Source organism: Patagioenas fasciata, chromosome 21, assembly GCF_037038585.1.
Source record: "Patagioenas fasciata isolate bPatFas1 chromosome 21, bPatFas1.hap1, whole genome shotgun sequence".
NCBI lineage: Eukaryota > Metazoa > Chordata > Aves > Columbiformes > Columbidae > Patagioenas > Patagioenas fasciata.
Genome location: NC_092540.1, coordinates 1,036,222 through 1,062,362, shown reverse-complemented (window position 1 = coordinate 1,062,362; position 26,141 = coordinate 1,036,222). Strand labels below are relative to the sequence as shown.

General features: G+C 58.4%; 3 protein-coding genes across 5 annotated transcripts; 2 read left to right on the top strand and 1 right to left on the bottom strand.

The window, feature by feature from the left end:
- Positions 1-132: 132 nt before the first annotated feature.
- PRICKLE4 (prickle planar cell polarity protein 4) lies at positions 133-9,722 on the bottom strand. Its single transcript, XM_071817930.1, has 11 exons — positions 9,583-9,722; positions 8,352-8,511; positions 7,919-8,002; positions 6,856-7,113; positions 3,146-3,316; positions 2,848-2,955; positions 2,637-2,774; positions 2,344-2,544; positions 1,898-2,084; positions 1,407-1,718; positions 133-1,139 (listed from the first exon to the last, which is right to left on the bottom strand). Exons 1-11 carry the CDS (start codon positions 9,720-9,722, stop codon positions 649-651), a joined length of 2,250 nt encoding a protein of 749 aa, XP_071674031.1. The 3' UTR covers positions 133-648.
- On the top strand, positions 9,473-19,655 carry FRS3 (fibroblast growth factor receptor substrate 3). Of its 3 annotated transcripts, XR_010652688.2 has the most exons (8): positions 9,473-9,679; positions 10,745-10,879; positions 11,073-11,161; positions 11,678-11,864; positions 13,804-13,965; positions 14,541-14,698; positions 15,060-16,568; positions 16,698-19,655. XR_010652688.2 is itself a non-coding variant. In XM_065854590.2 (7 exons), the coding sequence occupies exons 2-7, from the start codon at positions 10,870-10,872 to the stop codon at positions 15,981-15,983; spliced, it is 1,530 nt and encodes a 509-aa protein (XP_065710662.2). In that variant the 5' UTR covers positions 9,473-9,679; positions 10,745-10,869; the 3' UTR covers positions 15,984-19,655. The 3 variants fall into 3 exon arrangements, 2 of the variants coding, with proteins under 2 accessions (XP_065710662.2, XP_071673726.1); XM_065854590.2 differs by having other exon boundaries at positions 15,060-19,655; XM_071817625.1 differs by lacking the exon at positions 9,473-9,679 and adding an exon at positions 10,013-10,236 and having other exon boundaries at positions 15,060-19,655.
- PGC (progastricsin) lies at positions 16,757-26,046 on the top strand. Its single transcript, XM_065854649.2, is given in 11 exon segments — positions 16,757-16,835; positions 19,803-22,470; positions 22,472-22,572; positions 22,840-22,978; positions 23,416-23,533; positions 24,105-24,223; positions 24,536-24,735; positions 24,880-25,002; positions 25,082-25,226; positions 25,471-25,569; positions 25,724-26,046. Coding segments are annotated over 10 exon segments (1,266 nt in total). The 5' UTR covers positions 16,757-16,835; positions 19,803-22,401; the 3' UTR covers positions 25,877-26,046.
- Positions 26,047-26,141: the final 95 nt, after the last annotated feature.

Genomic DNA, 26,141 nt, shown 5'->3' with positions numbered 1-26,141 from the left:
CCCCATCCCAGACACACTATGGGGGACCCCAGCTCCAGCAGCTGTCCCCAGGGATCACACCCCTCTGGTGACATGGCCAACACCGCAGTGACCCCAGAGGGGAGGAAAGGGGCAACCGAGGTGGCTCCTGCATCCAGGTCTCAGCTGAGCTTTATTGGAGCATCGTCTGCATCCCCTCCCACCCCTCCCCCGCTGTGCCAGGGGCACAGGCTCCCCCAGGGCTGGAGAGCATCTGGCAATGGTGCTTGTCCTTCCAAGAGGTGTCCCAGGGAAGGCTCCGGCCCTGGCTGCCAGCACCCCTCCTGTCCCATGGGTCCCTGCAGCAGGGCCATGCAGGCAGCTGCCCTTGTCTGGAGCACCCGCGGCTGCCCCCCCGTACGTGGCTGCTCTTGGAGCTGCCGCCTTGCCCGAGGTGGGAGCCCCGGCGCGGGCTGCGGCTCTGGGCTCCCTACCTGCTTTACCTGTTCCTAATTGCAGGGGAGGCCGGCAGGAATTGCAGGCTGAGCTTTGCCAGCAGCCGCCAGGGGGAAGGATCCCAGCGGCTCCCACCAGTCTTGGGCTGCGTCCAAAACGCACTTGGAACACGGTGAGACTGCGGCAGGACCCGGCAGGATGGCAGTGCCGGGCGAGGACCCCCTGTCCCCTCCGCTAGGACACACTGCAGTGTTTGCTGCTGCCCCACGGCTTCGCCGTCCTGCCCACAGCCCTCCCCGGGGGCTCCCTGCCCAGGGAGCTCATCCCAGGCTTGGGGATGGGCTTCCCGAAGAAGAAACCCTCCTCCTCCGAGTCTGAGTCCGAAGATGAAGAGCAGGTGGGACACCAGGAGTCATCCTCCTCCGTGATGTCCTGCAGGTCGATGTCCTCTGGCCATGGGCCGTGTGGGGCAGGGCACGTGGATGGGAAGTGTGGATTCCCATGGCCTGTGGGTGTTCGGGGGTCAGGGCCCCCCAGAGATGTGTGGTTGAGGGCTCCAGGCCCACTGGGACCCTCTGTGCTGGGCTGGGGGGCAGAGGGGTCTCCAGCCGGAGGTCCCAGCATCCCTGTGTGTGCAGCAGCATCCCTGCTCCGCTCCTTGGCTGCCCCGCGGTCCTCTGGGCTCCGGAACGCTGGATGCATGGATGCCTGGTCCAGAAATGCATCTAGAAGAGGGAAAACAAGGCTGGGTGAGGAAGGGGAAGGCTGAGCCAGCTCTGCCACAGCCCCTGGTGCAGGGACAGAGGGGTGTACCCACCAAACCCCAGCTGCCAGTGCTCACCCTCCCGCGGGAGGCGGCTGGGGGCTCGTCACCGCTGCCCCAACCCTGGGGTGGGCTGTACCCATAAAACACACCCCATAAAGTACCCAGGGGACAAGCAGAGCTGGGTTGTGCTCCCACACCCCCCTAGGCAGAGCAGCAGGATCCCTACCGGTCCCTTCCCCGCGCCGCCTGCAGCCCCCGGCCGCCACGGTGCCGCCCGTCCCTGGCGTGGTCCTGCCCGTGGGGCCAGCTCGGGGTGTCGAATTGGGGGACGGGGCTGAGGTGAAGGCCGAGTCCGAGGAGTCGGAGGTGGTGGAGGACGCGTCCCGTCCCAGGCTGCAGGTCTCGGAGCAGAAGAGGCGGCCGCGGCGGCAGACGAGGGGCTGCCCGCGCAGCGGCTGGCGGCAGCGGCTGCAGCAGAAGCAGGCGGCGCGGGCATGCCAGCGCAGCCCTTGGTGGGTGGCCTCCTCGCTGTCGACACCTGAGGGGCAACCTGGGGTGAGGGGGAGGCTCTTCCCACCGCCCCGTGCCAAAAACCTGGCCCCCGCAGCGAGCCGCGGGGCTCTGGCTCCGCAGCGCTGCCAGCCCACGTCCCACCTGCCCGGGTGGGGATGTCCCGCTCTGCCCTGCCCTGGGGACACGGGGACAAGGGGGCAGTACCGATGGGGTCCCCGCAGGCCTGGCAGGGCTCGGCAAAGAGGCTCTCGAAGCAGCTGCAGCAGCAGGGCCGGCCGCTCGTCATCACGTAGCGCTGCCCGCGCAGGGGCACGTCACACTCTAGGCAGCAGAAGTGCTCCAGGTGCCAGCGCCGGCCCTCCGCCTCGATGCACTCCTCCATGAAGATCAGCTGCAGGGGGAAAAACAACCCGTCCTCTCATCCTTTAAGCACCCAGCGAGAAAACCCGTAGCCTGGAGGACGCTTTGCTGTGAGGAGGAGTGAGGGGGAGCCCCCGTGCCTTGGCACGGGCACAGGGCTCTGCAAGGCTCAGAAGGAACTTTCCTCCTGCCCACCACAGCTCTTGATGCCTTTGCAGCCCCCGGCCAGGCACAGGAGCTTTAATCAACAGCAAAAGGGGGGTGAAAGCCTCTCCCCACTCAGCACCCACCTGGTCGCAGGAGGCACAGCGCGGCCGGAAGAGCTCGGCGTGGTGCCGGCCGCAGTAGATCCTCCCGTCCTGCTGGAAGTAGATGAGGTCGACCAGGGGCTGGTGACAGAAGTGGCAGGAGAAGCAGGACGGGTGCCAGAACTGGTCTCCCAGCCGGGATGCTGAAATCCCTGGGTCGCCTTTGTTCAGCCTTCTGCCGCACTGCAAGGCAGAGGGACGCGGGGTTCGGAGTCCGGTTGGCTTTTGGGGACAGGTCCCCACTCAGGAGTGGGTGCCTGGGGGGGATGTCTCACCTTCTTGCAGGGACAGCCATGGCAGGGACCTGGCACGGGACACGCCAGCCCCTGTCCCAGCGCCTCCCGTCTCCGTCGGGCGCTGAACGCTCGGAGCTGCCTCCTCTCCTCCTCGGCGAGGTCGGGGCAGAACCGCTCCTGCGTGGGGAGGGGGGTCAGGGGATGCTCGGTGGGGGAGCGCGGGCGCAGCGCCCACCCACCCGTGTCTCACATCGCAGTCCTGCGGCGGCAGCTGCTGCAGGAGGGCTCTGGCGCGGAGCCGGATCCTGTCGGCGGCCGAGACGGGCTGCGGCGAGCGGCTGCCGGGGCTCAGCAGGACCTTGGGGTGTTGCATGGAAAAGAGAAACACCAGCAGATTTTTAGGGGGATTAAGCTGCATCGCTCGAGGTTGCTAAAATGCATTTCATTCTGGGGTGCTGGGCTGCAGGTGCCACCCATGCATGGCACCCACAGGGCTGGGGGAGAGCAGGGAGCGAAGGGAGCCCTGGCAGAGCTGGGGTGCTGCCCACCTCGGGGGGTGCGGGGTCTGCGGGGGGCGCGGGGTCTGCGGGGGGCTCCGGGTACTCTTCCAGGGCACAGCCGGAGTCGCTGTCGGACGAGGCCGGCGGGAGGCCGGTGGCGGTGCCGCAGGGTGGTGCCTCGTCTCGCTGGGGCCATGCGGGGCTCGGCCGGGACATGAGCTGGGGAGAGAGCGGCAGAGCTGCTGAGAGCCGGGGGAGCAGGGTCCGCCCCAGGACACGCGTCATTCCCATGGCAGCGGGACAAGCAGCCCCTTGCCCACCCCAGCCAGGGTGATGCTCGGTGCCACCACAACCTCAAGGCTCTCAGTTGAACCCCTGCTGAAGGCCACGGGCTTTTGGATGCTGTTCCTTTCTCTGCAGGGGTGATAAGCAAACCCACCCCAAGGACATGGGTGCTCGGCAGGGCAGCGGTTTGTCTGCAGAGCAGGAGCAGTTGAAGGGATGGTGATGGAGAGAAAGACCCTGGGTGTCTGTGCTGAAGTTGGAACAGGTTTTTGGGAAATAGCTCTGGCCATTCTCTCGCCTGCAGCAGGAGATTTTCCCGGCTCCCGCCAGCCCTTTGCCGGCACGGAGAACCCCTGGTCTGGTGGCCAGTGAGCAGGGCCGTGGGAGGAGACCGAGGTCTATCCCAGTTCAGTGGAAAATAATTTATTCCCCTCGGGCTGCTATTGTTCTGCCCGGAGCGGCTGTTCCTGCTCGGGCAGCCAGCTCGCCCAGCCGTCCCCATCTCGCCTGGCTAATGGTTACCGGTGGAAACCCGGCCGGTCCCGTCCCCTCCTCCCCACGCCTCCCCACACCATGCTTTCCACCGCTCGCTTCCTTCCTGCCTTGGCTTTCCACAACACAGGCGAGATGGTGATGGGGTGGCTCCTGGGGCTCCCTGGACACCGGCCCAGAGCCCAACGGCCTCTGCCCAGGTTTCCTGCCCTGGCATGGGGAGTGAGGGTGGGATGTGGGTGGGATGGGGCGGAGCCGCTGCTCCAGGGGACAAGTCCCAGTGCTGCAACCCAACAGCCCCAGGACACCCCCGGATTCACCCCATACAGTGCCCACTACGGACTGATAACTGCTCTGGAAAGCGTTTTATACAGCAAGTGGCTTGGCAGGAGTTCAGGCTGAGGTGGTGGTAACCCCCAGGTCCTCCTGCATCTCTGCCACCACAAGGACCAGTTCATCCTGCACTGGGATGGTATTTCTGCATGTCTGGTTTATCCCCTGGCCAGCACCAGCACCTGCATCCCCACTGCTCCCACTAAACAGCTCCAACACCCCCAGCTCAGCCCCTGCTCCCACTGTGCTCCCGCCTCCACAGCTGCCCATTTTTGGGGTGCTGCAGCGGGTGGGAGCAGCTGGGGCAGCTCAGGTTTCCCTGCCACGCACCTGGGTCAATGATTAACGCTGCAGATTGGCTGATCAGCGGGAGAAAACAAAAGCACTGCTTGCTCCTTCCTGGGGTTTGGGGTCTGCCAGCCCTGGGGTTGATCTGGAGAGGCTGCAGGGGGCTTTCAAAGCTGTGCTCAGCTCTAGGACCTGCACCGGATGGAATCATCTGACCCAGCTCTATGTAGCCACAGTCCTGGCCTTGCTGACAGACCAGTGTACCTGGGGATGCTGCCTGGGGACCTCCGTGGGCTCTGTGACCGGTCCCAGCTCTGCTGCTGCCCTGTTTGGCCGACACAGGTCTCCTCTTTCCCCCCCCATGGGAGGCAGTCCCAGGCCGTGCTTGCCTCATTAAGCCTCCAACCTGCATTTGTTTAATCTGCTGGGGCTTTGCTGTAATTAGAGCCCTCAGACGGACTCAGCAGAGCTGGGGGTGCCCGTGTGGCCCCAGCCCCATGGCAGGGTGCACAGGGCACCTCATCCTAGGGACAGGGAGCCCAGTGGGTGATGCTGGGGGAGAGTGGAGGGCAGGGCTGCTGGGAACCCATGGGCTGTGCTCAGAGCCCAGCCCAGCTTGATGTGATTATGCCGGCTGGCAGCTGTCTGGGCTGGAGGCAAGTCCCTGTAATTAGCCCCAGACGGTGACAGTGGTATGTGCCTCCCATGCTAAGGAGCCAGGCAGCCCCAACAGGTCTGTCTCCTCTGCTCCCTGTCCCCTCTTCCTTCCTGCCATCCCTCCAGGCACTCCTGCTATTGCCCTGCAAAAGGGGTACAGGGATGCTCCCCGCCTGCCAGGCTGCAAACAGCCACCCCGGCTCCGGTCCCGGCACCGCCTGGCTCAGTGGCCCCTCAAGATTCCCCTTCCTACTCTGAGCATGTTTCCCACAGTAGCTACAGCCCTTTGCAAAGTGGTTGCATCTCCTGGGGTACAAGAGGCTAAAATTCACGAGAACATTAATCTCATTTGGCTCCCTGGGAGCAGCCCCCGTCTCCAGCTGGCGTGTGTGGGCTCCCAGCCCTCTCCTGCCAAGGTCACACATTAACTTGCAGCGCAGCTACCCTGGCCCATTCGCATTCATGGCAGCTGCTCCATTTCCAGCATGGCCAGGGGCTGGTTGGCACCTCCCCCACAGCCTTTTGGTTTTCTTAAGTCACTTCTCCATCTTACAAGAACCTGTTTCAGACCCCTCTAGCCTATATTTCAGGAGCACCAAACGCCCCCCAGCTCTGCAACCCTGAGGAAACACAACAGTTCACCATCACCAAAACCACCAGATCCCCTTTCAAGCACCCAAAAGCACCGGCAGCTTTCAGAGGTGCAGCTCTGTGTTCACCACCTCACCCACAGGATAACCTGTTTTTGCTTGAGCTCCTGTCAACACAGCTGCAACGAAGGTACGTGGAAATAGAGACGAAGAGCCAGAAAGATGCATCTTTTCTGGGGTGAGATAAGCTGAGGTCTGGCAAGGCGGGCCCGAGCAGCTCGTTCTGCAGCGCAGCCCAAGCCAGGCTGCCCCAGCTGGAGCCTCTCGGGAGGGACCCCACGGTGGCTTTTGGGGCTGCGGTGGCACGAGGTGCAGCAACGCTTGGGTGCTGCTGGCTGGGTGCAGCCGTCCGTGGGCTCACGATGTGGAGGGACAGGGTCAGCACAGCGCCCCAGTGATGGGGGGTCCCAGCATCCTGCTCTACCGTATGGCATCGTGTTGTCCATGTCACCAGAGGGGACTGTGGCCAATGCCGTGGCTTCTTTGCTCACTGTGGAATGTGCCAGTGCTGCAAAGGGCTTTTCCTAGTGTGTTTTCCCCCATCCAGAGTGCACAGGCACGGCCGGCTGCCCGGGCTGGGAGCAGTAACCCATTAACCCGCCCTAACTCAGCCATCCGTACACGGTCGGGTACAAACCGAGAGCCCCCCACCCACCCCACCTGCTCCCGCAGCCACTGGATCCCATCCGGCACGTCAGTGTACGACGGGGCCCAGCCAACTCCAGTGGAAACCTCCATCGCCAACCCCAAAATACCCCATTCCTGCCAAATCCTGGCTGGCGGAGGGATGGCTGAGCCAACACTCCTTCCTGGGGTCCCGAGGGACACGGGCAGCCCTGCCTGCCCCGCCAGCCCCCTGCCCGCGGACCTGCCCGCACCGCAGCGGCCGCACACCCAGGATGGCAGAGTCCGGTAGGATGGCGCAGACGCCGTCTCCTGCTCTCAAGAGACGTTTTCCCATAAACAAAGACCGTAGGGGCAGCAGTACCACTCTGCTTCCCCCATTTATTTCTCCCAGGACACCTCCAAATCACCCCCTCTCCCCCGCTTCACCTCCTCTTCTCCTTGCAGCAATTCCCAGGTGGGGATTCTCCAGTGTCCCCCCCGACTCCCAGGCGCTTTGTCCTGCAGCTCCAGCTCAGCGCGGAGCTCGGAGCTGCGGCCCCGTTCCCGTTCCCAGCCGCACGTACCTGCGCTTTCCCCGCGCTCGGCTCCGCGGGCTCCGCCGCTCCGCGCTGCGCCGGCCGCTCCAGCGCCGCCGGCCCGCCCCGCTCCGGAGGCGGCGAGCGAATGGAGCCTGAGCAGGGGAAACTTTGCAAAGCGAAAGGAAAACATCCAAGCTCGGGCAGGGAAACAATTATATTATTTTTCCCTCTCTCTCTTTTTTTTTTTTCTTTTTTCAGCCCGCCTGCCCAGGAAACCGGAGCCGTGTCAGCCAGGGTCCTAATTACAGGCTTTTTAGCCTAAACCTACAGAGACAGCCAATGGCAGGGAATCCCAGCGGCGGGCAGGGAGGGGAAGAGCAAAGGATGGCGGAGGGGGGGGCACGTTAACCCTACAGGGGACAGAGCTCTGCGTGACATCTGTTTTTCTCGCCACCTCTCATTTTCCGAGCGTCCGCGCCCTTCCCTCCATCTGCGGCTCAGTTCACCCCAGGTGGCCGTTTTGATGACTTTTATGATCCACGCGGTGATTTATTTTCCTACGTAGATCAGAAAGAGTTGAAGCTTCATGAAAGAGGGGAAGTGTCATTACACCCCAATTTAGAGGTGGAGAGACTTTGGCTGGGCTCTCACAAAGGAGTTAGCCAGGGGCAAGTCAGGATGTCCCAGTTTTCACAAGTCCTGGACACCTGACGAGGCTCCTAAAAGCCATTTAGAGGCCTTGGCTGAAGCAATTACCCTTGAGCACGAGTCAGGGCAAAACCGATCAGAGTCTCCAACACAAGGCAGAGCGTTTTTGTTGTATCTCACATGCCATAAAATTTTCCTGCCTGATGATGTGGCTTTGGAGTTAGGCACAGCCACAGCATCTCCCAAAAACCCATATCTGCGGGGACTGGCCCACATTGCTGCCCCCCGCGTGGGCCGAGCAATTCGCTGCCCAGGAACCGCACCTTGTTTTGGGGCTCCCTGAGGGGTGCGGGTGGCTCGTGCGTTATGTAGGTCCCTGGGACCAGGGTCGGGACTGCAGTGTGAATCTGTGGGGGTGGTAATTTGTCAGAGGAGGTGGCCAGGCTCCCCAGCAAACTGGTGGCACTGCCAGGAGAGGCCATGCAGGGCTGTGCTAGTGCACAGCTTGTTGCACTGGTGGTTTATATCTCTTCAAAATCACCCCCCGGGCAGGGAAGGAAGCAGGAGGAAAAGGAAATGAGGCAGATGAGCATCTCTGCAGGGTCCCGCTGGGGCTGCTAAACCAGCGTCGCAGTTCCCCAGGGACCCTTTAAGCTCTCAGATGTGCGCTGGGGAGGTTAATCCGCTGTTTGGCTTTGGTGGGAGGTTGGTCTCCACAGCTTTATCTTGACCTGTTTGCTGCTATGGACTTTGTACCTGCTGCTGCCTGTGCTCCATGTCCCTCTGCACGGCGGAAAGATTAATGGGCAAAGTCCTCGTTAGGAGACCAGCCAGGCACAGGGACTTGGACTGGACAGATGGGTCACTCAGAGCTTTCCGAGGAGGGACCAGCTGCCACTCCAGTGGAGCCACCGCCCTGGAAATGCCACAACATCCCCCACGGGCACCGGGTGACTGTGCACGTGTGACGGGCAGGACACTGGGCTTCTCTGCCGCCAAAACACCGCCAAGCAATCAGCACGTGGCCGGCAGCGTCCCCACAGAAAGGGCAGGGCTGCAGACTGCGGCTCGGTGACTCGGCGCTGGAGCAGACTGGGAGCGTTCGCGGGTCTCGAGGAGCCAGCAGCCCCTCCAAACCCACAGCTGGTGTCCAGCAGCTCTGTGGCGTAACAGCGCGGACGGGATTGTAGTTGCAGAGCGTTCACAACTGTAAAAATTGCAAGTGTAAAGATGACAAGTGTAAAATCTGCAGCCCAGCCTGACTCTCCTCGTGGCCTCCCTGTGGTCCTGCTGTGCAGCAGCCCCTCCACACGCACCCAGAGTCTCCCAGGGACTGAGTCTGAACACGGGCCACGGGTGTTATTGCTGAGCACGTGTCAGCGCTCAGGAGCGCAGGGGCCGAGTTGGGACCCCGTGCAGCCCGACTGGGAGCAATCGAGGGGGTCCAGGGGTGCAGCCGCCTGCGGGACCCCAGCACTGAGCTGCCATGACTGTGCTGGTTTAGTGCTCTGATACTGGTGAAACTGGGGCAGGTGGTGTGCAGGGATGCTGTGGATGGGGGGGCTGGATGCAGGAGGCAGCCCCCAACACCCCTTCCTGCCCCAGACCCCCCAGTCCCCTTTCACTGACCCCCTAGAGCATCCCTCCACCCCAGACCCTCAAATCGCCCTGCAATAAACTCCCCAGTAAAACCTCCTGCCCCTCGCTCCCCCCAAACCTCCCGCACATTGTTTTCCCGCCCCCAGACTGTTAACGAGGCCACGCCCCCTATACGACCACGCCCCCTCTGGCCCCGCCCCGCACTGGAGTCGCTGCGGACCCAGCGCGCCCCCTGGCGGCTGCGCTGCTCCGTGTTTGGGTCCTCCCAGCCCGAGACGCTCTAGGCGGCGACCGGTGGACTCGCTGCTCCCGGCGGGCCCGGCCCGGGCTGGGGACGCTGCGCTGGCGGGGCCGGACCCGCTCCCGGTCCCCGAGCCCGAGCCCGGACCCGGCGGGCCGGGCAGGGGACGGGCCGGGCCGGGGGCCGGCCGGCAGCGGGGGCCCAGGCCTCAGCTCCCGGACGGCGGAGCTGGGCAGCGCCTCAGGTACCGACCCGCGGCCCGGGCCTTTCCCCGGCACCGCTCGCATGGCCCCGGCCTCCCTCCCGCCTCCCTGTCCCCGCTGTCCCCTCGCAGCTCCCGCCGCCCCCCGCTACTCCCCGGGACTCGCCCCTTCCCCAGGGCCCCCGGACGCACGGGCGGTGCGGGCCTCTTCGTCCCTCCGGCCCCGTCCTCCCTCCGGCCCTTCCCGTCGCCAGCAGCCCCTCGGTGCCCCCGGCGGCCCCGCTGCTCCCCGGTGCAGGCGGGGGTCCCGGTGGGTCGGTGTGGGGCCGCGGGCACTTCCCGCCGGGTGTCCCCGTGTCCCCGGTCAGGGCTGTCCCGGGGGTCCCGCCGGGGCCTTTGGGATCAGCTGGACCCTCACGGTCAGTCCGGGTTTAGGAGAATCACACTGAGGGGTGCTCTGCAGGCTGGGGGGCTGGGGAGAGCGGAGATCCCGGCTGTGGGGTCAGGAGCACTGAGCTGGGCCCAGGAGGCTGCAAAACCCTCTGGAGGGTTTGGTTGGACTGGTCGAGGCTCTGAACGGGCAAAGAGCCGTGGGAAAGGTGCGTTGAGAGCGCTGAGCAGGCGACGGAGCCTCCCGGGGCTCTGTGTCTGCGAGAAAGGGATGGCACTAAAATATTCAACAGCGAGGAGCAGCAGGAAGCCCTGAGGGAGTGCTCAGGGATCCCACTATGACTTTTTTCTCCTTGTTTGTTCAGTTCTGACCATAATAACTGTTGGGGATGGGCGACAGCACCCCAGCCGAACCCCCTCAGCGGTTAGACAGGTGTGGGCGAAGGGCACACCAGGGGGACAGAGGAATAAAGAAAGAGGGGGCAAAGGTGGCAGGTTCTCTACTAGATTTTTAACTTTTACTGATGGAATTGAAGAGATGTGAGTGGGAGGGCAGGGACAGAAGAGGACAGGGCCCCTAGTGACCAGATTAGATGAAGCGGAGAGGGATCTGTTGCTAAATTATAGATCAAAGCCTGTAAGGTCAGCGGGGAGTAAATCCATACTGAGTCTAGAAAACTCTTTTTTAAATTTGTTTAATTGTATTTTCCTTGTCAGGTGGAAGATGGGGCAGTTTCCCAGCTGTTTTAGGTGACTCTGACACCTGGTCACCATGAAGTCCCGAAGGAGATAGAGGGACAGCGGTGGGAATTTCTTCTCACTCCTCCAAAAAAATCCAACAAATGCCTAATGGTAAGAAAGCTGTTGTTTTAAATTAACCTTATATTGCATGGCATCCATTAATAAAGGAAGGTATTGAAGAGCTTGAGATCCAACCCCCCTGGGCCACATGCAGGACACAGGCTGTAAATGCTGTGTGTTTGGAGAGGGTGGGAGGAGCTGGTTCCCAGACCTGATTGCCCTCGGTTTTGTGTCCCCTCTGCAGGGATTGCCTCTTACGCTGACGTCATGGGGAGCTGCTGCAGCTGTCTGTGCAGAGACAGCATCCCCGACAACCATCCCACCAAATTTAAGGTGAGTATTGCACCCTCCTCTGCATCAGAGAGGCTGTGACAGCACCGACAAAGCCCAGCATGGGTTGGATTCCAGGTGTGAAAGGCAAGAAAACCTCTGCTCTTGCAGAGGAGTCTTTCGCTTGGTAAGATTTGCAAATAAGTTACTGTTTTGGTGATGGTGGTTTTTTACTTTCCTTTCCTTGAGCAACCTCTGCTGCAAATATGTTATTTGCAGCAAAAATTTGCACTGAGATTCAGCTTGAGTGAGGAAATGGGGAACTGGAGAGAAACCTTTTATTGCTCAGGGCTGTGTTCCAGTGTCTGCTGAGACGCGGCAGCGGAACTGCCAAGCGCACAGTCTCCAGGGCTGCCGGCTTGGCGCCTTCTGCCAGCAACAAATTCATGCTCCCCGCTGAGAAAAAGGCATCTCAGTCAGCGAAGGGGGAATCCGTGGGAGTTACAGTGTCTTTGTGGGTGGGGTTTTTTTGATACCAATGCACCAAGTCTCCTGACGTGAGCTCCGTGGGCTCTGCAGGTAACGAACGTGGACGATGAAGGTAACGAGCTGGGATCTGGGATTATGGAGCTGACGCAGACGGAGCTCATCCTGCACACGCACAAGCGCGATGCCGTCAGGTGGCCCTACCTCTGCCTGCGCCGCTACGGCTACGACTCCAACCTCTTCTCCTTCGAGAGCGGCCGGCGCTGCCAGACGGGGCAGGGTGAGTGTGGGGGCTCCTGCGGGAAGGAGCTGCTGAGCTTTCTGTTCCCCGGCAGCCAGAGCGAGCTGGTGCTTGTATCTTCCCATATTCCTGCTTTTAACGAATCAACAGGTTCTTTAGCGTCTTCTGTTCCCCCAGAACACCAGAGCATGCATGCACATATAGTTAATAGTCCTGATTAAAACGCTAATGAGAACAACATCATGGCTCAGGACCTGGGCTTAAATTTAATGGTCTAATTTTGCTAGTGCGTCGCTGCTCATGAGGCAATGGGTGAAGCAGGCTCGAGCGCTGGATGGGGCGTATTTAGTGTCAGGGAGGGTGCTGGTGACACTGTCGCTCCCGACCTCGCTGCGGAGCGATGTGCAGCTGTGGCAGGAGGGGCTGCCGGACTAGAAAGTGCTTTTTGCAAGCTTGGAGCTTTGTTAAGCACCTTTTAAATCCGGGGATAAAGCAAAAGGGCAACACCGGCACCTTTTTGCAGGTCCCTCTTCGGGTTTGCCTGTTCCACAGAGCTGCCCAGCGCACGTCAGCAGCAGCGCTTGTTTGAGCACACTTGGTGTTCCTCACCGCGTTTGTTCTGCCTGGGTTAGTGCAAGTTCTGCTCCACGCTCTGCGTGTTGTGTCTGGCAGCACGTTGTAACGCAGAGGGGAAGGAGTTTTCCTGATTTTGTGCAGGGGGATGCTGTGCTCACCGAGGGAAGTGACTCACCAGGAGCACATGCCAAGTCATCAGCAGCGCTGGGAACAGCCTCCAGTTTTACAATGGCGCCTGTTCGTTCCTTTACCAGTCTGTCTCTCTTGCTTTTAAAGAGCTGAACATTTCCTTGGCATCCCCATCCCTGGGAAAAAGAAGTTTGTTTCCTCATTCTGTTAACGTGTTTGTAAACTCCTCCTTACCCAAAAGGGCTCCACATGACTGTTCAGTGTCTGTGTAAAGCGCCCTGCAAATCTGTAGTGCCGTATGCTCCTTTTTAATATTTATGAAGTGGAGTTTTCCTCTCCTGGAGTCGTGCGCATCTCCGTTGCCAGCGATGGGCGCTGCTTGCCTCTGGTTTCTGGTTTGCCTTTTGCAGTGATCAGAATTCTGCCCTGTGTGTGTTTTGGTTTTTTGTTTGATCCAGGTAGAGGGCCTAAAGCAGCACCTTCTGCTCTTAATGTGTTGCAGGATTTTTAGCAGACACGTACTTACTCATCAGTCTTAACGCAGACAGAAGTGAGGGGGAAGGCATTGTGTTCTGATCAGTTTTCTCCCTTTCTTGTAGGATTTTTTCAACCTAGTTAATTTTATTGGGCGGACTCCTTCTGTATGCTGCTCCCGACTTTATATAAGGCAGACGTAGCTATTTTTTTTGGCCAGAACGTTTAAAACCTTATTCTTTGGGGTAGCAGCGGTTGTTGCCATGCCGTTCTCGTTGCTATGGCTTTGTGCGTGTGTGTGCGTGCCAGTTTGGGATTGGTTAGCTCTGCTTTGGGCTGCTCGCTGCCTAATTCCACACATTTTGGAAATAGGGTGCTGTCCCTCCCTCGTGTGCGTGCTCCGCAGGGCCCAGTTCAGCTTCGAGCAGTCACTGGAGAGACTTTCCCCAGTAATGAGAACTGGAGTGCATACCCAGTGAGTTAAAATAGAATATGAGAGATGAGACAAGACTGGATAGCCTGGCCTTTTCACACCTCTGCTCGTGCAGGATTGGCGGTCATAAGATAACTGGAGTGCTCGCTGTTTTCCTCGTCCTAACGCCCCGTTTGCTCAGACGGCTGTTGTCCCACTGTTTTTCTGTTGATGCAATAAGCCACTGACTTCTTGGTTATTCACCTGTGGCTTGTGGGGATTGATTGTGTTAAACACAGCAAAAGAAATCCAAATTGCCTGTTCATTTAGAGCCGAAAATTACATAAACTCTGGTTGAAGCAGAATCGCTTTCTTGCTTCCGTGCAGGGATTTTTGCCTTCAAGTGTTCCAGAGCAGAGGAGATCTTTAATCTGCTTCAGGACCTGATGCAGTGTAACAGCATCAACGTGGTGGAAGAGCCTGTTGTCATCACCAGGAGCAGTCACCCCTCGGAGCGGGAGCTACCCCGGGCCCCCCAGGCACCCAACAGTGAGCCTCCTCCTGCGGGAGAACTGGGGGTGACACAGAGCGGGGGGGGGTGGCTGCGGTCACGCGACTGAAACTGCCCCTTGCAGCCCCTGCATCTCTCCCGTGCGCGGCCTTGCTGCTCACCCGGTTCTTTCTGTTCGTGTGTGCCCTGTACAGCGTGTTTATTTTAAGGTCCCACTTGTCTGCGATGTTCTATTTTGTTTCCAAGGAAATGACAACAAAAAGCCCTTCAAATAATCCACCGAGGTGTCGCCCTTCGGTTGGTTTTCACCTGGACCGTGGCCAAGCGGCCTTTTTAAGTAGCACCTACAAGGATCAGGTGGTTCCGAGAGGAAACCACATCTGGAAGAATGCGGGTTTGCTCAATTCCTGTCTCCATTAGAAGTGATACAAATCAATTTAAACAGGAGAGCCAAGCGCTTCTATTGATAGGAGATATTTTGTGGTGGGATCTTCCCCAGACAGGCTGATTGTGACATGCAGGGTGCAGTTCAGAGCCCACCTTGCTGTGAAAATGAATGAACCCTCGTACCAAACCGGCGCTCTGATTGTTTTCTGTCCCGGTTCTCTCCCAGGTCTGGGTTACGCTGTCTCGGGATTTCCCAATGGATTTCCCAGCTTCCCCGGAGAAGCGCTGTCGTTCTCGGCAGCCCGGCAGCCCTCGGTGAGCAGCCTCAGACATTCCTCCGTGGGCGAAGACTCTACTCACGCCCTTATTGGGCCCGATGAGCAGGTAAACCTGCGTCTCCTCAATTCTGCTCTTTGCAGGCAGTGAACAAGCAGTTTGTTGTACTGGGAGTCCTGCACAATTCTACATTTCTCTTAATTGAGTGATCCTCTTACACTGTCATATCTTTTTTTCCCTGTTTTCCTTCATTTTGCTCTTGGAGACTTCTGCTCCCTGGCACTCACTACAACAGACACTCTGTCGAGGCCGACGGAGATGGCTGCTTTGATCCACTAGTATTTCCGTGGCAATTATTTAACAATTATTAAATGAAGAATTTTCCATTCCTGTTGTTTTCTCAGCTGGTGGCACCTGCTTTGCTCTTGTCTCTTCTCCTTTCACTGGCCCTCTGCTTCTCTCCTTGCAGTCGCACACCTACGTCAACACGGCCAACGGTGAGCAGGAGCCGAGGGGCCGACACTGTACGCACTCCTTGCCTGAAGTCCACCCTCCTTTCCCCCCTAGGAACCGCAGCTGCTCCCTCGAGGACCGCAATCCCCAGGTCTTCCTGCAGCCGGGGGAGGTTAAATTCGTGTTAGGTCCCACGTCCAACTACAGACGCATCTGTCAGCAGCACCATGAGCGCAGGACGCACTTCTGCCCCCCCAACAACAACAACAACGAGTGCGAGGGGGAGTGCCCGTCGCCCCAGTGCGTCTATGAGAACGTCAACGGCTTGCTGCCCCCCAGCACCTCTTCTCTCTGCCGAGGTGGACGCTTGAAACTCAGCCGGGAGGACACGGGCTTATCCGGCTGCTCCCACCGCAGAACGGCCTTGCTGCACTATGAGAACTTGCCGTCGCTGCCGCCGGTGTGGGAGTGCCAGCCGCTCCGGCACGGCGAGGAGGACGCGGGCGTGGATGTGCTGACACCTTCTCCCAGCGGCTACTCGGAGGCTGGTGAAGAAGAGCCCCTGCAGAACTACATGAACTCGGAGAACGTGGCGCTGCACGGGGGCAGCGGCCCGCGGCGCAGCAGCTTCTTGCCAAAGCCTCGCCGCGGCTGCGTGCCCAGCGTCTTCAGCTTCGACTTCCCCCGGCCCTGTCCAGAGCAGCCGCGCCAGCTCAACTACATCCAGGTGGAGCTGGAGGCCGAGCCGCGCAAGGGACATCAGAACCCGCTGGTCCCCCGCGTCCCCCCTCCTGCCACCCACGACGCCCGCCGGACGGACTCCTACGCGGTCATTGACCTAAAAAAGACAGCGGCCATGTCCAGTTTGCAAAGGGCCCTGCCGAGAGACGATGGGACTTCGCGGAAAACTCGCCATAACAGCACTGACCTGCCTCTGTGAGGGGAACGCCAAGTGCAAGCGCCGTGTCGTGGCTTCGGTCCCTGCCCTTCAGCGTAATTCCATCCCCCCTTGCCTCTCCTTCCCCGTTCGCCCCATTCCTGGTGTTTCGGGATGGCTCCTACAGCTGATGTTGAGGCTGGTCTGTCTGTCCATCTGCCCCTCTCCATCTCTCCCATGTAGTTTGTTTTTAAAGCCTTGTGGGATATTTGAGGGTGCTGTTTGAAGGTTGAATCTCTGGTGAGAGGGGCAGGAGGTGTCGGCAGGAGCGCAGGTGCGGCATGGATGCAGCTCCGGGTTTTGCCTTGTGGTTTCGCCGGTCTCTGCTGATGGAGCTCGTGCTGCGGTCTTTCCCCCCTTGACTCGCTCCTTTCTCCCCTCTGCACTGTTACCGATTTTCTTGAAGCACGTAAAAGCTTTTTGTACTCCCGTCCCTTTCTCAGATTCAGTTTAAGTTGGGCAGTTCTAGAAATCACCAGAGGAGGACAGAGCCATGGGCACAGACACTGTGATCACATAAACCCCATTTCCTGAGGAGACCTCGCTTTGAAAGAGGAGGGCAAGACCGCAACTGTGAGAGAGTTTGAGGTAGAAAACTTTGATCATACCGTATCTGGTTTTGATTTTTAATGGTTCTTTTCGGTGGCTGTTCAGAAGTGTTGTCTATCTATTTATTTGTTTACTTATATATTTATTAAATGTTCTTTTGCACCCCAGTGGCAATTGCCAAATCCGGTGCCAATACGAAACCCATACTCGCTGTGGCTCGCTCCTTCCGTCCGGAAGACAGATTCGGCAGAGGTTGGCGGCTTTGCTGAGCCGCCGTTGGGGAAAAGAGCAGCTGTGAATCGAGAGGTTGGTTTTTATCTGGGACTGAGCGTCACAGGGTGGGTGGGAATGGCCCGGGAGCCGTGGGTGCGCGAGCGGAGCTGCCTGGAGCCCTATCAAAGCCATTGCTGCACCCACGTGGCCGCCTGGGTCCACCAGAAACATTTGATGGGTGTTTGGGGTGAATGCGCAGTTTGTTTCCTACAGCTGCGGCCTTGGAAGGGCTGAGTTTCAGCTCTTGGGTGTATTTGTGGCCTTTGATGTGGATTTTTCTCTGTGGGTCGGGGCTGTCAGGCGGGTGGGAGGTGCTGCCTGGGCTCTGTGCCCCCTCCCGCTGCGGGACGTCCCACCCCCCGCTGCAGCTTCCCCCTCCCCGGCTCCTCTTCGCCATTAGCAGGGGTTTCGAGGGGACAGGAGCGCTCGGGGTCACTCTGGCGTCCACCTCTGCTGTCTGTGTTCTTCATCTCCTGTCCGTCCAGCTGCAAACCGCTGCTGAGCTCCTCATTTCCGAATTGTTGAAGTTTGGCCTTCTTTCTTATTTTGATGCTGTAATGTATTGAAACGTGGTCCTTTGAGGAGCAGGGACACGTGCCGTGCCGTTCAGAAGAAGTGACGGGAGTATGAGTAATGCCAAGCCTGTGGGGGTAAACATGGATTCCTTGGCTTGCCGTTGCACTCTAAATTCAAAGTGCACCACATGCTCAAAATCCCTGCTTTTGCCTTTTTTTCTAAGTCCTTGTGCATGTCTTCCGTTCTTTTTTCCACTCAATCCTTGTGTAATCTGTAAGTGAAAGGAAGCAAAACTAATATATTTTTATATGTATACCAAATGACTTTATTCAAAGGACAAAAAAATCCAACAAGTAATAGGTCCCCGTAAATCTAGCTTTCATTTAGGAAAGGGAGAGAATAAATCATTTATATTAAAAAGTGCATTAAGCTTTAAATAAACTGTTGGAATAAAGAGTTTCTGAGCTCTAAGTGTCACCCTGGGGCTCCCCCAGGGCAGGGCTCCGGGAGCCTGGGGTGAACCTGCCTGAGCTGGGAAATGCAAAATGCTTGTTCCCCTCTTGCCCCAAAAAAGGGCAAAAAGAATGAACCGGACCATGGAGGAAGAGGAGAGGGCCCTTCCCACCCGCGCAGGGCTTGGCAGGGTGGTTTAAAGGGAAGATGCTGGGGGCGCAGGTTGTGTCCGGGGAGGACGAGGTGATGCTGCGGCTGCTGCTCGGCTGTTCTTCATGTCCCAGGTGCTGTGGAAGTGCTGGGAAGGAGCGGAGCCGTGTTCGGACACAGGCGGTGGTTCTGGGGGCACAGGGAACAGAAATGTCACTGTGGGCTTTCTCCCTGTGTCACAGCCCCGGCTGGGTCGCCGCTTCCTCTAGTGGCCACGTTGGAAATGGTTTTGGAGGAGAAACCAGGACTGGGTTGAAAGACAGGACATCGCAATTCGCATTTTCTCGTGCCTTCAGCTCCTTGGTTCAGGTGACGGGCAGGAGGGATCTTTCCTTGTTAGCGTTTGCTTTGGTTGGAAGCCCTGTTTGTGCAATATGCTGTGTCTGTGGCACCTCGTGAACTGTCGCGTTTGCTCAGACAAGTTCTGAACGAAGCTGTGGGCAGCAGGAGGCCGCTGGCCGGTCTGTGCACTGCGCGCTCGCTGCGCTCCTCCCACCACGTGCCAGACCGAAGTTCAAGGGCCGACTCGCTAGGCAGCCACATCCAGGCAGTTTCAGTGTCTTAACCTGTTTGAGTGATTCTTGTTTGAGCTTTGAGTTCATCAATCAGAATTATTCCCTGGTGAATGCATAAATAGATCTTTTACCCTTCCCTTTCCCAGGGACCTGTTGGTAGGAAAACAGCTTCCCCCAGCCCTCAGTTGTCTGTTATCGTGGGAGGGTTTTTCATTTGCTTTTTAACCCATTTTACGTGTCTGCGTTTCCCCGGGGAAGGAGGCTGCAATGTCAGCTGTACCTGCCTTACAGGGCCAGGGTGGCAAAGGAGAGCCTGGATGGTGAGGGCTAGGGGATCAGTATTTCTGCAAAGAGACTCGAATGTGTCAGTCCTTACTGAAATATTGTTATTTCTATTACTTAAGCCATGCTGTTCACTGGGGCTAAAACACAGAGCTCGGTATTAGAGCCATCTGTTCTCAGCCATTTCTCCCCAGGTCTTTCCTCTGTCCCTGTGCGATGCTTCTCAGCCCTCTCGGGTGGTGTCTTGACTGTGAAGTGTCATTAACCAATGATCGTTAATGAACGCATTGCCTAAATTTAGCTCCTGGGAGGGCTGCCATCCTTCTTTCTGGGAAGTTTGTCTTTCCCTCCACCTTGGCCGGTCTTGAAATGCCGCGCACAGGTAGCAGAACAGGTTTACATTCCTGTACTGAACGGGGCGAATACATTAGTGGAAATCCTGAGAGCTTTGAAGCTGGCAATTACAGGCCAGGCTATGGAAAAGGCTAATTGTAAAGAAGGGAGTTAATTTGTTTTCCTTCCACAAGTGGATGTGATTTTGCAGTTGGAAGGCGCAGATGCACCCGTGTTATCTCCAGCCCTTCTCCCGCGCGGTTCTCCGTGTTGTTCCTTGTGCCGGTGTCTTTGATACTGAACATTTCTGATGCGGTAGAAGAACAAAGGTGCTTCGGGGCTGTGGCCACCGGGGTTCGCTGCTCCGAGCAGGGCGTTGATCTCGCTGTGTAATTGCTTCTTCGGGTTGTTTCTGTGGAAATCCATTCCGCCCCTCGTTCCGTCCCACCGAGGTAACCTCACAGGCGAGGAGCGGCAGCAGCGCTCGTGTCCGACCTTACCGTGCACCACGAATGTATACAGAATAAACCGAGTATGATGATCGGCCCGTGGTCCTGTCGTTTGTGTATGCTGCAGGAAAACAATGGTCGTTTCAAACCGAACCGTACTTTTATTTGAAATGGAAAGGCCAGCAGGCACCAGTTGTCCTCACGCAATTCAGGCTGGATTTCTTGCAACCTCTGTTTTCCAGGTCTCCCTCCCCTGAAGGAACAACGTCTCTGTCCTTCTGTGTTCTGCCTGGAGCAACAGTTGCTGTGTTCCACCTGGCTGGTCCCACTGCAGAGAGCCTGAACAAAACAGAGAAGATCATCATGGAGCGGCTGATCCCCGCCCTGGTTTGGGAAGTTCAACGTTAGACCGAGTGCCCAGCAGTTCATTTCAGGAGCCGTTCTCAGGGTTGCCTGGGAAAGGAGGAGTATTTAGATTAAGGTGGCTGGGAGCGGTTCATCTGCGTAATACAGCCTGTGTTTTGGAAATAAACCGCTGGAAGCAGCTTGGGCAGCACGGGGCACAGGGGACGTGTGTGCGGTTCACACACAGCTGCGCTGGCCACTGCGCCATCGCGGCTCCCACCGCCCGGTCTCAGCTGGAGAACCCGCGCAGAGAGCCGTTCTGCTCCAGGCAGAGCCTGCAGAGCTGCTTCAACTGAACCACACCGAGCAAGGTGTTTAAGTGATGAGAGCGTCCAATGGGGTTTGGCACCTTCAGGAGGGGTTTGGGCTGGCGCGGTGCTTACAAGAGCAACAGGGAAGCTCCTGCCAGCCCCATGTCCGTGGTTATTAAGCTCCATGCTGCTGTTTGTTGAGGTGAACAGCAAGAGCAGGTGTCTGGGGCAGAGACACAGGAACCGGGCTGGTAAATTGTCCTGGCGTCGGGACCGGTCTCTGTGTTTTTGCCGTGGGTAGAGGGGAACCTGGAGCAGAGCAGGACGTTCAGGGTGACGCCGATGTCCCGGGCAGGTGTCTGTCCCGGTGGTGTCTGCAGGCAGGACGGGGCTCTGGGCCCCGGATCACGTTGCAGAGCCCGTTTCTAACCCTGCAAAACGCTCTGTCAGAGCTCCCGGCCTTCGGGAGACGGTGTCGCCCCTGCCCTGGCTGTTTGCTCTGCTGGAACCCATCACACCAACAGCTCCCAGCAAACCTGGGGTCAGGAAGCGCCAAAAGTGGAATCCGTGTGTGTGCTGTAGAGGGCACCTGATTCCTTTGTCTTCCGACAAGGCCGAGCCCCCGTGGGGACCTGCAGATAACACTCGCTGTATCGACGTTTTGATAACTGCTCTTTGCTTTCAGACAGAATTTGCTTTTTTTATCCAATCTTAATAAGTTGATCTTCCTATCAATCCTGCTAGCAAACAAGATAATTGCTTTATTATAGTCTCCATATCCACCAAAGGACACGCGCACTCCCCGCTGCTCCCGAGGGAATAAAATCCGTCGACATGGGATGAGGACAGTGACAGTGACAGCGGGGCAGGTGAGGACAGCGGGGACACCAGCGGGGCCAGGGGAGCTCTAGAAAGCATTTCATAGGATCGCAGAACGGTTTGGGCTGGAAGAGACCTTAAAGATGACGCAGTTTGAACCCCCCTGATTATTTTTGCCTGGCTCCCTCCTCGCTGGGACGCGTCGCTCCTGAGCTTGGACGAGCTGATCCTTGAATATTAACCAGAGTTTTGGGGCCCCTCTTCCCTCCAGGGCTTTGTCCCCTGATGTTCTGCCAAGCGGATCCCTCGAGAGGCCACATTTGCTCCCTGAGCGCCGGGCAGGGCTTTGCTGTGCACCCTCCTCGCTGCCCGCGGGCCCTGACCAGCACCCCAAGGCTGCCCCGGCCCTTCAGCTCCTGACTGCAAACAGCTTGCTCGGTTTCCTAGAAAATATTCAAGTTGTGACCGAAAATATTTTGGTCCATTTGCTAGAAAAATATTTGGGTTATAACCAAAAATATTTTGATCTGTTTGGTAGAAAATATTTAGGTTATAACTGAAAACGCCGGGGTGTTTGTGGGCAGTTCGGGAGGTCTGTGTTTGCCGTTCACTTTTTTCCACAGGAAAAAGAAAGCGAATGAGGAATTTCCTGATTTTCTGGGCTGGTGCAGGACCCGGCGGTGGGTTCAACAGCCCCATGCAGGAGGAACAGCACCTGCCTTTCAACGCAGGATGGAGAGGGAATTGGTTGCTTCAGGAAATTATTTTTAAAATAAAATAAAAGATGGGATTTCTGTCTAGAATAGGATGGAAGCAGGAGCAGGATCGCGGTGTGTGACGTATGGAAATGAGCAGTACCCGGAGGAGAGGATGCTGAAGGACGGGGAGGCTGATGGAGAGCTGGGGGAGCACAGAGCAGCACAGAAACCACCGCTGGGGAAGCACAAGGAGCCCCTGGGGTTGGGGAGCGGAGCCGCAGCCCCAGCCCTGGGAAAGCCCCAGCGCCCGCGTCTCCATCCCTGCTCCCGCCAGAAGGTCCCGGCCGGGCGGAAGAACCGCAGACAAGAGTCTGACGCGTTTGCCATCCCGCGCCAAAAAAGCCGCGAGCGCCTTTGTTTTGGGCAAAGGTTTGAGGCGGTTTTGACGAACACCGATAACGCCCCAGCGCGCTGACGTTGTGGGTCACTCCTCTCCCCACGGCGATAAGAACCGGGCACTTATCGGATGGTAACGCTTTGATCTCGCTACCCAAGACGTGTGCTGCTCTACTCTCACCTGAGCGCCTCGCTAAGGCCACAAACTCCTCGACATCCTCCTGGCCCAAAATACAAAGAAAGCCTTGAAGCCGGGGCTGCGCGGGTTGGTAATGGAAAACGGAGGTCAGCAGATAAGCGGGTATAAAAACGGGGAGCCCGCGCAGCTCAGCCGGCTGCTGCCGTCGCGGAGAAGGCGCTCGGGGAGCCGCGGGTGACAACTGCAGCATGAAGCGCCTGGTCCTGGCCCTGCTGTGTGTGCAGCTCTCGCAGGGGCTGGTGAGGTGGGTGTTGCAGCAGAAAGCACAGGGAGAGGGTGGCTAACGGCCCGGCTGCAGCTGGAACGCGCACGGGCTGCCCCGCGTCCCCAGGGGTGCTGCCCACGTGTCACCGGGGTGACTCCAGCATCCTGCATCCCGTGGGGCCGAGGGGACGCAAACAGCAGCCGAGCTGAGGGTCCAAAGGAGCCCAGAGAACTCGCTGGAAAATGCTCAATCTTGCTGTGCCACGTTCTTCGTCGTTTTGTTTCGTTTTGTTTTTCCTCCGTACAGAATCAAGCTGAAGAAAGCCAAGTCTATAAGGGACAAAATGAGGGAGGCCGGTGTGCTGGAGGACTACCTGAAGAACGTTAAATACGAGCCAGCCAGTGAGGCCCAAGTTGCGTATGAGCCGATAACCAACCACCTGGATGTGAGTCCCGGCTCCCCCTCCCGCTGCCTCCCGTCTGCAGAGGGATCTGTTCACCCCGAGCCTCCGGGAGTGAAAGATCTGCTTTTTTCCATTCTTTTTTAAAGTTTAGACTTTAGAAAAGTTCCCCCCACCCAGCACTCAAAAGCGATGCTTTTCTATAGGTAAGAAAAGGCATAAAAAAGAGAAATATTTAATATTACATCTTTTGGGAGAAAAAGCAAGGTGAGAGTTCATTTCGTTCCTGTCTACTTTGTTACGTGCAAGAGCGATCCTGGCGTTTCCCAGCACTGGGGACGCTGGTGCGGGGCTGGGAGGCGAGAGCCTGGTCTGTGCTGCCCCGTGGCCAATGTGGCTGCCTCTGTGGCCAACGTGGCTGCCCCCGTGGCCAATGTGGGTGCCCCTGTGGCCAACGCGGCTGCCGCATCTCTTGCCTGCAGTCCTCCTACTTTGGGGAGATCAGCATCGGGACCCCGCCGCAGAACTTCTTGGTGCTTTTTGACACCGGTTCCTCCAGCCTCTGGGTTCCCTCCACCTACTGCCAGAGCCCGCCGTGCTGTGAGTACCGCAGCCCCCCGAGCCCCCTCGCCGGGGAAATGGTGATGCCAGACCAAAAATGACCCCGGCACGCTGCTCGGGGACAGCGGCTGCCCAGCCCCAGCTGCTGCCTTGCTTGGGAAGTGCAGAGCCTGGCGTGCCTGGCTAACGAAGACGGCCAAACCACTGTGGCCATCGTGGGTGTCCCCAGAGCGCAGAAATCGCAGGGGTTGTGCCTGAGCTTTTGTGGCCGGGCTGAGGGGGAGCTGCAAATGGTGGAGCTGATGTCCCGCTCCCCGGCAGAGCCCGTCGATGTAACTCGCTGCTGGCGATGGGGATGCAGCTGCTGATGGCTTTGCTCCCGCTGGGCTGTGATCACAACAGCTGTTCCCTTGAGGGATGCGGGCAGAACTGGGATGCAAACCCTGCCTTGGAGAGAACGGTGAGAACGGCCCGTTCTGCTCTTCACAGCCCACTCTCTGCCAGGGAAGCCGCTGTCCCGGGCGCTATCCCGACAGAGCAACTGGCACCGAAATCCTGTGGGGGCCACGCCAGCGTGTGCCCAGCAGCTTTGTCCTCTTCTCTCACGCAGACAATCACGCCAAGTTCAATCCCAGCGCGTCCTCCACCTTCACCAGCAGCAACCGGACCTACAACGTCTCGTACGGCAGCGGCGCGCTCACGGTGCTGCTGGGCCGCGACACGCTGAGGGTGAGCAGCCGGCCTTGACTTGCACCAGGGGACGCTGAGGTTGGATCCGGGGAACAATTTCTTCCCCAAAGGGCTGTGGGCCATTGGAACAGGCTGCCCAGAGTGGAGTCACTTGGGCAAACCAGGGCCTGAGATGGGCAGAACCCCTATAAAGTGGTTATTGCCACCCAGCTTTGTTTTAACCCATTTCCTGCGTATTTTCCCAGCTGCCTGGTGATATTTTCAACAGCTGTGACCTTGAACTGTGCTCTTTGGGCTTTCAGAGCATCAGCCCAAGCATACGGGCTGACCTGGTGTCTTGTTCCCCTCCAGATCCAGAACGTCACGGTCACAAACCAGGAGTTTGGGCTCAGCAAGAACGAGCCAACCCAGCCGTTCTACTATGCGGATTTTGACGGGATCCTGGGGATGGGCCACCGCTCGCTGGAGTCGGGAGGGATGGCCACCGTGCTGCAGGGCTTGCTGCAGCAGAACCAGCTCGCCCAGCCCATCTTCAGCGTCTACTTGTCTCGGTAAAACCCTGCCAGGGACCTTTGCACGTCCTCTTGTGCTCCAGTGTCCCCCTGCCTGTCCCCATGCAGATTCGTGGGGAATTCGTTCCTCACTAGCCCATTGCACTGATTTACCAATCTCTGCTGCTGTAACTGTTCCTGCAGCGAACCCGCCTACAACTATGGGGGAGAGCTCATTCTCGGGGAAGTTAACACTCAGCTCTTCCGCGGGGACATTCTGTGGGCAGCGGTGACCCAGCAGCGTTACTGGCAGGTGGCACTTGACGAGTGAGTTGTGTTTGTACCTGATGGGGACAGGTTCAGTTGCCAGTGGGTGCCCGAAGTGACGCCCTTCTCCCTGTGCCAGGTTTGCTGTCGGAGACGTGGTGACGGGCTGGTGCAGGCAGGGCTGCCAGGCCATCGTGGACACGGGGACGTTCCTGCTGACGGTGCCCCGGGAGTACATGGGCAGCTTCGTTGAGGCCGTGGGTGCCCAGCAGACCCGCTATGGGGTAAGTGCAGGGGATGCTTTGGAGGTGCCCGCAGAGCAGTGGGGACACTTGCAAGGGAGCCAGAAACTGTGGGCTTGAGCAGATCCTGCAAAACTCAGGTGGCACCTGCAGAGCATGTTGCTGCAGGTGTGTCAGGGAGGTGACGTGGCACTGGCAGGGGACAAAGCGTGTGTTACCCCACATATGGGGGTATCTCTCCTCTTGCTCTTCCAGCCATAACCTCCTCTTCGCCCTCTCTCCGCAGTATGAGGTTGAATGTGATGAGATCCAGAACATGCCCACCATCACCTTCATCATCAGCGGCGTTCAGCTCCCGCTCTACCCCTCCGCCTATGTCCTGAACGTATGTATCGTATCAGCCGAGCAGCTTCCTCCTGCTGAGTCCTTGAGGGCCGGGAGAGGACCTGGCTCCCCCTGACCAGCAGCGCTGCTCTCCATCCCTGCTGCTGCCCTGGGGCTCGGTTGGGGCTCTGACTGCCCGTTGTTCCCCCCTACAGAACAAAGGCTACTGCATGCTGGGGGTCGAGGCCACCTACCTGCCCCCCCAGAATGGGCAGCCGCTCTGGATCCTGGGGGACGTGTTCCTCAGGGAGTATTACACCGTGTTCGACATGGCTGACAACCGCGTTGGCTTCGCCCCGGCGGTGTAGAGGAGCGCAGCAGCAAATCCAGCCCCTCTCCTGGCCACACGCACCACAGCCAGCGTTGCTGGAGCACAACAGGGTTCCTATGGACCTTTATGTCCCTTTACGTGCCTGTGTGGCTCCCCGTCCCTCCGGGATTTCTGCGTAAGGGTGTTCTTACAGTCTCCTGTTACAAATAAACCCCAACATCCCAAATTGTCTCTGACCTTCTGAGTTTGTTGAGTGATGCCTGAGCACAGAGCGACACGTTGCGTGTCTCAGCTGCTCTTTC